This window comes from Astyanax mexicanus, unplaced genomic scaffold (assembly GCF_023375975.1).
Source record: "Astyanax mexicanus isolate ESR-SI-001 unplaced genomic scaffold, AstMex3_surface scaffold_32, whole genome shotgun sequence".
NCBI classification, from domain to species: Eukaryota; Metazoa; Chordata; class Actinopteri; order Characiformes; family Acestrorhamphidae; genus Astyanax; species Astyanax mexicanus.
Genome location: NW_026040042.1, coordinates 2,986,410 through 2,998,936, shown reverse-complemented (window position 1 = coordinate 2,998,936; position 12,527 = coordinate 2,986,410). Strand labels below are relative to the sequence as shown.

Genomic DNA, 12,527 nt, shown 5'->3' with positions numbered 1-12,527 from the left:
TATAGATAATGTAGAAACAGGTTCTGAGTTATGAGTGTGAGTAGGTGATGGTATATGTTCAGTGTTAATGTTAAAGAGATAATGTAGAGCTATAGATAATGTAGAAACAGGTTCTGAGTTATGAGTGTGAGTAGGTGATGGTATATGTTCAGTGTTAATGTTAAAGAGATAATGTAGAGCTATAGATAATGTAGAAACAGGTTCTGAGTTATGAGTGTGAGTAGGTGATGGTATATGTTCAGTGTTAATGTTAAAGAGATAATGTAGAGCTATAGATAATGTAGAAACAGGTTCTGAGTTATGAGTGTGAGTAGGTGATGGTATATGTTCAGTGTTAATGTTAAAGAGATAATGGTGAGCTGTAGCTAATAGAAACAGCAGGCTACAATTATCCAAATATTTGGATCCATTTTTTTTAGATCTAGTAGAAGGACCTTTCATAACTGAATAAGAGAAAATTGTGTGTGATCCAGTTTTTGATTTCTCTAATAAAGTTGGTTATTTTGTTGAGACAGAGGTCTTTCCAGGGTTTAGCAGATATGTAAAGTTGAGTGTCATCGGCATAATAGTGAAAGTTAATTCCATGTTTACGGATTATTTTACCCAGGATTAGTATAGTAAAGAGTAAAGGGTAATGCGCCTAGTATTGACCCTTGTGGGACACCATATTTTACTTTATTTAGTGAGATAAATAAATAAACACACAGTGATCTCTCAAATAGGATCTGAACCAGGTGAGGGCAGATCCTTTAATTCTTATAAGACTTTCAAACCTACTGAGCAGAACATCATGATCTATTATATTGAAGGCAGCAATAAGATCTATCAGTACAAGGATGGCAGTGCTGCCCCTATCAAGTGCAAAAGTAGATCATTAGTTACTCTTAGTAAAGCTGTTTCAGTGTTATAGTTTTGTCTAAATCCAGACTGAAAATCTCATGAATGCTGTTGTTGTGAAGATAGGAACACAGCTGCTTAAACACTGCTGTTTCTAGAATTTTGGCTATGAAGGGGAGATCAGAAATCATAGATTGTGAATTGCTGGACAGAGCATCGTCTCTCAAAAGTGAAGCCACCACAGGTCGGGCGCCCCCTGCTGTTCGGTTGCAGAAAGCTGTGTAACGCCACCCATCCCCATAGGTTTCAATGGCAAAACAGATGACCTTCAAGTACGTTTTTTCCAATATACTGTAATTATACCTCCGTTATTTAAACGCAACAGCTAGTGTAACCTCTGCTTATATTGTCAAATTTTTATATCCCCACATAATTCGTTTTTTAAAACGTTATTCAGCTCTATTCAAAAAGGTGTGGTTAATGTAAAAGGGCTGGGTTACACCTAGCCGGGGTAGGACCAATGACTGTATGGGTGGGACCATAGACTGTGTGAGCTCTGTGGAGGCAGCCCTCTGGGGCGGGGCTATTTAAATGAGTAGGTGGTCTCTCCACAGTCTTTCTTCCTCCGCTGGTCTCTACTGCTCAGACTCAGGTTTCAGGATCGCCAACATGGCGGAAGATTTTGGCTTCATTTTCATTTGATGAATGGGAACGGCAACACGGTGTCCATCTTTTTTACAGTCTCTTTCAAAAATGTATATATAATTAAATAGTTTTTGACAGTAATGAAACTTAAAGCTCACCTTCCGTCATTTTTTTCTTTCATTTTAAAATGTCTAGTTGTGGTCTCTAGTATGAATGAATGACATGTGAGCCGTTTTTGTAAAAAAAAAGTGCTCAGGTGTCTCTGTATAGCTCTTTTTTAATGGACTGTTTTAGGGGTGTGTCCAAAATGACCGGATTCCAGCTTTACTTATGAATATTCATACATGCAAACAGCATGCAAATATCTCTCCTCTGATTGGCTAGGAGCACTGCGACGCCCCTCCACCGCTCTGCCGCTCACTGCCTCCCACCTCCTAACTAATGAGCGGTGATGTTGCGTCGCTTCAGCTCCGCCTCTGGGAGTTTCTCGAGCCAAGGTGGGCTGGTCTGTGGGTTTCTGCCTACGTAGGCAGAAAGATAATTCAAAATTCACCCGTTTTTCGGAGGGGGGGAGGGGGGATTTCTTTGCTTAGCTCCTGCAGACAATGGGGGCTGCAAAACAGTTTAATGTGCAGGTGTACACATTCAACTCGGAGAGACCTACTGTATTCCACAAAAAAACAAGAAAAATCGGATTTTCGCGGAAGGTGAGCTTTAATCAAGGTTTTTCTCTGTTTATTTCTCAATTAGAGCTGAGATAATGAGGTAATGAGGTATTTTCTGTCTTCTGCAAGACTATGAGACCACCACAATCTTCCTAACAACATATTTCTACATGGGTGTTTAATATGGTACATGATGTATTAATAATAACTTGAAATGTAAGTATGTGCTGTATTCTTTGCTTTTTTTTCTCTGTTTATTAGCACTGGCTCCGCCCTGCAACAGAAAGTTCAAATCAACACTGAAGAGAAAATTTCAGAGAATTAATGAAGCAATCTCAAATGCTGGAACCTCAGTCCTTCTGAATGAGATCTACACAGAGCTGTACATCACAGAGGGAGGGAGTGGAGAGGTCAATAATGAACATGAGGTCAGACAGATTGAAGCAGCATCCAGGAGACCAGCAACACAGGAGACACCCATCAAATGTAACGACCTCTTTAAAGACCAGTCCATCAGAACTGTGCTGACTAAAGGAGTTGCTGGAATTGGAAAAACAGTCTCTGTGCAGAAGTTCATTCTGGACTGGACTGAAGGAAAAGCCAATCAGGATGTTCTCTTCATATTTCCACTTCCTTTTAGAGAGCTGAATCTGATAAAAACTGAAAAAATCAGTCTGGAGGATCTTCTTTATCAGTTTTTCAAAGACACAGAGGACTTAAAAAAGAGAGATTATCATCGTTACAAATTCATGTTCATCTTTGATGGTCTGGATGAATGTCGACTTCCTCTAGACTTCCAGAACAATAAGAGAGTATCTGATGTAACACAGTCAGCCTCAGTGGATGTGCTGCTGACAAACCTCATCCAGGGGAACCTGCTTCCCTCTGCTCTCCTATGGATAACTACTCGACCAGCAGCAGCCAATCAGATCCTTCCTGACTGTATTGATCAGGTAACAGAGGTACGAGGGTTCAGTGACCCTCAGAAAGAGGAATACTTCAGGAAAAGGATCAGAGATCAGAGCCTTGCTGAAAGAATCATTACACACATGAAGTCCTCCAGAAGCCTCTACATCATGTGCCACATCCCAGTCTTCTGCTGGATCTCAGCCACTGTTCTAGAGAGGATGTTGGGTGAAGCAGAGGGAGGAGAGATCCCCAAGACTCTGACTCAAATGTTCACACACTTCCTTATCTTTCAGATCAAACACCGCAGCCAGAAGTACCAAAGAAAAAGTGATGTTGATCTTGACCAGACTAGAGAGATTATTCTGGCTCTGGGAAAACTGGCTTTCCAACAGCTGGAGAAAGGAAACCTGATCTTCTATGAGGAAGATCTGAGAGAGTGCAGTATTGATGTCAGAGAAGTGTCCGTGTACTCAGGAGTGTGCACACAGATCTTCAGACAGGAGTTTGGACTTCACCTGGGGAAGGTTTTCAGCTTTGTGCATCTGAGTGTTCAGGAGTTTCTGGCTGCTTTATATGAGTTTCTGTCCTTCATCTTAAACAACAGTGATGTACTGCAACAGAAACAGAGTGAATTTGGTTTATCCAAAAAAGGAACAATGTCTGAATTCCTGAAGAGAGCCGTGGACAAGGCCTTACAGAGTGAGAACGGACACCTGGACCTTTTCCTCCGATTCCTTCTGGGTCTCTCACTGGAGTCCAACCAGACTCTCTTACGAGGTCTTCTGATACAGACAGAGAACATCTCTCACAGTAAAGGGAAAGTAGTGGAGTACATCAAGCAGAAGATCAGGAAGAATCCCTCTCCAGAGAAAACTATCAGTCTGTTCCACTGTCTGAATGAACTGAAAGATTATTCTCTAGTGCAGGAAGTCCAGAAATACCTAAATAAAGGAGGTTTTAGTGATCTCAGTAGAGTTACTCTCTCTCCTGCTCAGTGGTCAGCTGTGGCGTTTGTGATGCTGAATTCAGAAGAGGATCTGGATGAGTTTGACCTGAGGAAATATGACACGTCAGAGGAATGTCTTCTGAGGCTGCTGCCAGTGGTGAAAGTATCCAGGAAGATTGTGTGAGTATTTTCATTATTCAGTGTTTAACCTGTCCGGTTTTGTATTTTTGTAGTATGGATTAGTCTGTCCTTTTATTGATTATTTGTTGAAAAACGAAACATATCATTCAGGGGGGTGTTTTCCAAAAGTAATAAATTTTAGCTAATAAAAAAATTAACTAGTGCAGGACCTGAAAAAAGAACAAGCCAGTTCTACAAGTATTTCCCAAAGTGCTGTGCAAACCAACACAACACTTAAGTCCTGTATCAGTTTAATGCAGTTAAAATCTTTTGCAAGGTGCAAGGTATAATTAATACAAAACGAGTTGTTCAAATTTAGTGTTAATGTTGCCACATCATTGCAGAATAAAGTCCAGGTCTCGCTGCCAGAACATCAGAATCATCGGAGTTCCAGAAAGATAGGCTTTCTCGCTACCAGTTTTTTCAGTGTCCGAATTGCTGAGGCAGGGTTTCGACTTGGATAAAGCACCTGAAGTTGGCCATGTTCATCGCTCTTTGTCCCCAAAAAGAGGCGACAACTCCCGACCCATTGTAGCCAGGCTGCACTACTACTCTGACTGCGCTGAGATTTTAAAGAGAGCCAGGCAACATGTCAGGCATAAAGTTTAAAATTTTCCCTGACTACACTGCTAAGGTTGCGAGGGCTCATGCGAATTTTAATGAATTTCGTAAGCTGCTGACAGTCCGCTTTAGCCTCCTGTTTCCCGCCCGACTTTGGATCACTCATAACGGCTCGGGGCACCTTTTCACTTCTCCAGACGAAACTAAGGGCTTAATCTCTTCATTAGCAAAGTAAAACGTAAATTGGTTGGTTTCATTTTATTTTTTACACAAGACTGATTGTTGGTGTATTTGACATCCTTTTGGGTAATAATGAGGATTACCCTAATTTTTCCCACTCTGTTTTGATGAGCAGAGCCATCTCTGGACCATTCTTCTAAAACAGTCTCCGAAAACCACCTGTATTCAGGCCTGTAAATTATTTTGGACCTTTTATATTCTTTTCTCTCTCACTTTTTATTTATTTATTTTTTTCGCCTGTTCTGACTGGTTACCATGCCCCCTCATGCTGTAAAAACCTTGCTTAAGTAACATTTTTAAATTATTTTTTTTGTTCAAGATATCCCTGTCATGGTGATTTAGAGTGTTTGTCTTCTTTTACTTTTTTTTGCTTTTATTGGCTTGTTTTATGTTCATTCTTTATGCTGAGGCATCTATCTGTTTTGTCATCTTTTCTTTGATTTTATTTGCTTAATCATAGACACTTGCGTACACGGAGGGCACACATACAGGTCTACATGTTTGTATGTGCAACAGCATATTAATGTAAGGGAGATAGTTAGTTCGCTCCGCAGGGGCTCTATTTTGTTTTTATGCTGCCCTATCGGGAGTAAAGCTTGTTCATAACTTGTTCGGTTTTGAGCAATTACACTAGCCCTCATGTTGGGTTTAGAGGGCAGTGTCGGGGGTATATTGGGTTGGTAAAAGGGTGGGTTTCTCTCTTTTTTCTTCTTCTTCTTCCCTTGTCTGCCATCTCTATCCTTTCCCCGCAGTCAGCTGGTACTTTTCTTTTTTTTAACAAATAAGCAATATGTCTAATTGTAACTATCAAGACAGAGCTGGTATGAAATTCCTAAGCTGGAATGTTAAGGGGCTAAATAATCCGGTCAAATGTTCCAGGGTACTTACTCACTTAAAAGGTTTAAATCCAGATGGAGTGTTTTTTATAAGAAACACATCTTAGAATCGCTTTTCTTTTTTTCATTTATTGGATTTGTATTGTTTCTCTACCTTCCTGTTTTAGTATTGTTTTTTTGTCATTTCTTCTTGCTCCATTAATAAAATATATATAGAAAAAAAGATTAGCATAGTTAAGTTTACTTTTTCACAAGAATAAGCTTCACTTTCCCTATAAATAAAGATAATCTCTAGGATTGAAAAATGCGAAATTCAGTACTTACATTTTTTACATTCAATTTTCATCCAGATATTGATTGTGGTATTAAAATATGTCCACGTTAAATAACAGAAATGAAAACAGAAGTGTGTATTGGTAGGAATCTGTACAGTATGTAAATGAAGTACATTTTAGAAAATGAAAATAAAATAAGTACAATGGTTAAAGAAGCTCTGTGTCTGATGGTTAAATTCTGTTCTCTGTGGATGTTTCCCTTTCTCTCTGCAGGCTGTATGACTGCAGTATTACAGAAGAAGGATGTGCTGCTCTGTTTTCAGCTCTGAAATCAAACCCCTCCCAACTGAGAGAACTGAATCTGGCCTACAGTAAACCCGGAGATTCAGGAGTAAAGATGCTCTCTGAAGTACTCATGGATCCACGTTGTAAACTGGAGAAACTACAGTGAGTGTTGTTGTTTGATTCTCTTAATTCTTTGCATTTCACAGTTGTTTGTGTTGAGTTATAATATGATGAGTTTTCTTCTCTCTACAGGCTGGAATCCTGCAGTATTACAGAGAAACACTGTGCTGCTCTGGTTTCAGCTCTGAAATCAAACCCCTCAGAGCTACAACAGCTGATTTGAGCTACAATAAACCAGGAGTGAAGTTTATCTCTGATTTACTGTATGATCCATGCTGTAAACTGGAGAAATTACAGTGAGCGTTGTTGCGTTTGATTCTTTTTTTTTTGTGGTTGCACACAAACATAACATACACTGATAGTGCCATACCCGCATACATTCATAGCAGTCACACACATAGGATACAAAACAACAAAAGGTAGTCTCTCATAGGCTCTACCCAAGATCTTCCACGAACCTCTGGCGGAGGTCATAAGTCAGTTTCTCAAGAGGAAGGATGCCAACTGAGAGAGCCATAAGGTCAATGATGAGGTGGTTTGGAAGAACAAAGCAGCAAAATAATTTTTTTTTGGTATAAAAACCAACAAAGTGAAAACTTGTCTCAACTGGGCATCAAAAATGTCGTCCAACTGGGCATTTAGCAAATACAGTGAGGGGCACATAGCAAATTTTATACTGAAAATGTACTCAATAACCAAATGCACTTCTGTCTAGAATGATTTCCACAAATAATGAATAAATGTACTTCTCTGTGTCTGACATTTGAAGCATAGGTCCGATCTCTCTGGGTATATGCTTTGTAATCGCACTGGTGTTTAATAGATTCTTAACTTAAAAGAAGTCCTAAAAGTCCCATTCTGATCCAAGTCCATTTCCAAATCTTTCTCCCAAATAGCCTTTAAGTTTATCAAAGAATGGCAATGCCATAGATTTTGAAAAAAAATCTTTTATAACCAGAATAACCAGAAATGCCGTGGTCCATCCGGGTGTATCAAATCAGAGGTACAAGCAAAAATCAGCGTTGAAAAAAAAACAAAAGGCAAGGTCATATACGAAAAATACAGAGACAGAGATAGTAACGCTTTGTAATGAGGATAAACCAACAATACTCGGCACAGGTGTGTGCGTAGGAAGCTCTTAAATAGTGCAGGTAATCAGTACTCAGGACTTCCTGGAGGAAGCAGGTGATGTGTCACGTGATCGTGTGTGTGTGATGTCAGCGGGTGGTGCGTTCTGGGTAGTGTAGTTGTTTAACTGAGAAGTTCCGTTAGAGCTAAGTGTGGGAGAAACAGGAGCGCTTCCAGCACCAGACGTGACACCTTCAGTTTTAGAAATACGTGACCAGAATGTGAGCGCCGATTTCATTAAACAAACAATCTTATGTGCAACTTTTTCAAATTTAACAAACACAGAAAAGCAAACATCCCATCCCACCTGCCCACAAGCCCCGTCCCCAAATGGCGGGGCAGGTCAAATGCTAGTAGGTCAGAGTTTTCAGTAAATCAATGTTTGTCCAGGTCTCAAAGAAAAATTAATTATCAGCTAAATTAGAACAGAAAATATATAAATAATAAAGTATAAAAGAAACAACCAAGATTTTTTCTCCCTTGTTTTAATGTCATACAGCACAATTCCTGTCAGCTTAACGATAGATATGAGATCCGGACACAAGGCTATCTCTAATAATGCCTATAAAGAAAATAAAAAGAACACCGAATTGGATACATTTTCAGCAAGATCACTTGTCAGATTCGATACCGGACAGTAAGCTCTTTGCCTCCTCTACTGTCAAGAACAGGTGGATCTTACCGCCATAAAGACACCGGCATGGACCGTGGTGGGCCACGCTCTGGCGGTGCCAGTGCGAGGGATCTGTGAGCACGCTCTATTTCGGGAGTAAAGCTCGATGGGAGGCCGAGCCATTTCAGCCGCATTATGCGTAGGAATTCCACGAGGGACGTGGAACCCTTCACTTGCTGAGGGATGCCAACAATCTTGATATTACTTCGCCACCCGCAGATCTCCAGGTCCTCAACCTTAGACTAAAGCAGCTAAGCCCTCTTCTCACTGCTGTGAGAGTTTGAACGATTCTCCATACAGACACGGTTATCCGCATCAGACAGCTTGGTCTCATTCGAGGCAACTCTCTCCGTTAAATCAGCAATAGCTGTACAAAGTGAGGAAAAACTTGAAGTTAAAGTGTCCAGACTTCTCCTCCTGACCACCCTTGACACACCCAACGATGGCAGTGTCATCCGAGAATTTCTGCAGATGGCACAGTTGTGCTGCATGTCTGATGTGTAGAGAGTGAAGAGGAAGGGGGAGAACACAGTCCCCTGTGTTGCTCCAGTGCTACTGACTAGAGTTTCAGATGTACCGTCAGTGAGCCTCACGTACTGTGGTCTGCAGGTGAGGTAGTCTGTGATCCAGGACACCAGGTGAGGATCCACATGCATCTATACCAGCTTGTCTCTAAGAAGTGGGGGCTAGATGGTGGTAAAAGCACTGGAGAAAGAAAAAAACATGATTCTCACAGCACTACTCCCCTTGTCCAGATGAGAATAGGTTCGGTGGAGGAGGTAGATGATGGCATCCTCAACACCAATCTTCTTCCGATATGCAAATTAGAGAGGGTCCAGTGCATGCTGTACCTGGGGTCTGAGAAGGGGGAGAAGCAGTCATTCCATGGTCTTCATAATGTGGAAGGTCAAAGCTACCAGCCTGAAGCCACTGAGCTCACTGGGACGAGGTTTCTTGGGAACAGGGACCAAGTATGAAGTTTTCCACAGCATAGGAACCCTCCCCAAATGCAGGCTGTTGAAGATGTTCAACAGGGGTAACCCAAGTTCAAAGGTGCAAGCCTTCAGAAGTCTTGGGCTCACCTTGTCAGGCCCAGGTGTTTTCCTTGAGTCTCCTCATTGCCCCTGTGACCTGGTCTGCAGAGAGGTGGAGGGGGGAGGAGAGGGGGGGCGAACTGGATGTGCTGACAGTCTGTGGGAGGGAGACCTGAGCAGCACTGAGAAGAGGGAGGGAAGTGTCCGGTGGGGCAGAGGCTGAGGTTGCTGTGATGGCAGGGCAGACAGAAGCAGGTGATGATGAAACAGGGCAATCAAACCGGTTATAGGAGAGATTGAGTTTGTTCGTTCTCTCCACACCACACCAGCTGTGGCACGATCACTCTTTGGCTTGCATCCCATGATTGTCCTCATACCATCCCAGACTTCCTTCATGTTGTTAACTTGTAACTTCTGCTCAACCTTCTTCCTGTAGGTCTCCTTAGCCTCCTTTAAGCAGAACTTGAGTTCCTGCTGAATGTTCTTCAGCTCCTATTGGTTCTTGCCTTTAAAGGCCCTCTTCTTTTTGTTTAAGAGGTCCTTTATGTCACTTGTAATGCAGGGCTTGTTGTTGGCAAAGCAGCAAACAGTTTTTACAGGAACCACAGTGCCAGTTCAGATAGTAAGATGTCCTCGCCGTGAGAGTCCTGCAGCACACTCCAGTCTGCCTCCTCTCATTTCCTAAAGGAGCGTGTTGTAGTTGGTTGCCTCATCACACAGGGATTGTACTGAGGCTGCAGGAAAACCAGATTGTGGTCAGATTTCCCAAGTGGGGGCAGAGGGATGGCCGTGTATGCATCACTGATGTTTGCATACAGGAGGTCAATTGTCCTGTTTTTTTCTGCTGAGACAGTCCACATACTGGGTAAAAGAAGTCAGTGTGGAGTCCAGCATGATGTGGTTGAAGTCACTAGACAGAGCGACAATAGCATCCGGGTGTTGTGTCTGAAGCCTAGCGATGGTCCTGTGTATGACATCACATGCAGGCTCCGCATCCGCTCGAGGGGGCACTTACTTACAAACAACAATAAGTGCAAGAACTCCCGCGGAATGTAATACCACGAGCAGTTCAACATCCTGGCAGCAGATAGTCTCTTTAACAGTCACATGCCCAGAATCACACCATCTGTTGTTAAATGAGGATAACGAGCCCACCGCCCTTAGCTTTGCCAGTCCGTTAAAATGTTAGTGGTTAGCCAAGTCTCTGTGAAGCAGAAGAGACTGGACTCCCAGTAGATCCTGTTGAGTACGCCCTCGGCTGCTCTCTCTTGGCGTCACTCACTCGTTCGTTTGCAATGGGAAAAGGTAATGACTAAGACTGGATACCAGGAGGTGCACCTCACAATTTATTTGTACAGAGATCTCTGGGGACCACTTCCACTCACAAGGAGTTCAAAAGGAAAAGTCCGAAGAGTATTTCACAGACACAAGCATTTATAGACAAACCACACCTCAAGGTCACAGAGGAAGGCACCCAGGTCAGTTTCCCAAAAACTGGTTCTGGCTGGTCTTGATCAGACGTTTGTCTGTCAAAATCTTCCTACGCATGTAGTAGGACTCAATCCTCTTTTGCCTCACAACGGTTTTGGGGCCTAAACGCCAACGGCCAGATCTTGCAAGTAACTGATAGTTAAGTCAGAGACGTATTTTAGAGAACTGTCTCAGCTGCCTTCCTCTGCTCTGCCGGTAACATGTCAACACCTTTCTTTTAGCTGGCCTCTTTTGTCAAACTCTGTTGCCTACCATATTATCACACTCTTACTCATAATGCATTTAGTTTTACTTCATTAACTTGATTAGTATTAGGACTATAGTAATGCAGTTGATTATACTTCATTAGCTTGATTAGTATTAATTATAGCACAGTTATTGATTATATATTAAAAATTAAAGCATATTTCTAACAATTCCCCCTTTTTAGGTGGCACAATGCCACCTAACTAAACTGCAACTAACCCCTCTTCGACCTCATTCTCCCTCTCCTGGTCTTTCTCATTTATGAGCGGCATCATATAAGCTGGAGGCTTTTCAGAATCCCGTTTATCAATCATTGCAGAGATTAACCTCACAATTAATGCTCGAATACATGGTATGCAAAAACATCCACAGGTCACCAGAATAGCAACAAAAACAGCAACAGACATCATCAATGACATTATCAGATTCTTCCATTGACCAAACATGTTCACCATCCAGTTCTCTAGAGGGTTATTAATTCCTGAGTGTTCGTGCATTTCATTAGACAGTGTTCTCAGCCCTTCGAGAGCACGTGTTACTGAACCATCTGGGGCGGTATTATTAGGGATAAATGTGCAACAACTATCTCCGAATATCACACACCCCCCCTTTTTCTGCCAATAGCATATCCAAAGCCATCCTATTTTGCACTGCCATTAATGAAGTAGGGCCTAATTGATCTCTAAGGCCTTCGACTGCGTCCCTGGTAATATTCGTCAGCCTTAGCACATTATAATGTACATAGTTAATACGGTCCACATTTTTGTTCGGGGTGACTGGGAATAAGGCTGCAATAAGTGGGACGTTTTCGAATCCTGCTGCTACCTGGTCCGCTAGTTTATATTGGTTAGGTACACCCCTTGGCACGCCTATGGCATCCATATACGTGGGTGAACCTCGTGACAAATCAAATCGCTCATCTGATCTTTTCATCCGACTGAGTGAATTGGGGTCATTGTCCTTTGATTTATAGCCTAATAGCATTAGTGGTGCAGCCAGTCTTACCATCGCGCATGTTCCTCTTGCCCTCAGAGGCATCCTAACAACAAGAACACCGTTCCCACAATAATAATATATTCCCGCTCTTGCCCAGGCCCCTACCGAGTCATTCCCCATCAATGTTTGTGTACACCAATCTACTGGGACTGTGCCCAATATAGTCCCCGGCGTTGGGTGGTCTCTACTAAAGCAGGTATAGTTCCCTTCCCCCTTTACAGCTGTGAATGGCCCTGTCCTGGTGTTATTAGGTATAGTTGGGAAAATTGAAGCCAAAGTGCTACATTTTTTGGGATTCCCTGTTCGGGTCAGTTCCATCATACAATAATATCCTTGCTCATCCTCCGGGAACAAGGGTGCAGGGGACGTGATTAGAGTGGGCCTAGCAGCTGCACATGCAATACAATCTCCTATTTTTTGGTCTCTGGCTTGCTGTACTAGACAGTCTACCCACAAATTG

General features: G+C 42.3%; 2 protein-coding genes across 2 annotated transcripts in view; both read left to right on the top strand.

Annotated features, from left to right (window-relative positions):
• LOC125789903 (NLR family CARD domain-containing protein 3-like) overlaps positions 1–12,527 on the top strand; it is a 335,798-nt gene that overhangs the window by 126,153 nt on the left and 197,118 nt on the right. The gene's annotated exons all lie outside the window — the stretch shown is intronic.
• LOC103029152 (NACHT, LRR and PYD domains-containing protein 3-like) overlaps positions 1–12,527 on the top strand; it is a 442,571-nt gene that overhangs the window by 406,888 nt on the left and 23,156 nt on the right. Inside the window, exons 13-14 of the mRNA XM_049473016.1 lie at positions 2,409–4,182; positions 6,368–6,541. Of these exons, the coding sequence (XP_049328973.1) occupies positions 2,409–4,182; positions 6,368–6,541 (1,948 nt within the window). The remainder of the gene's footprint in view (positions 1–2,408; positions 4,183–6,367; positions 6,542–12,527) is intronic.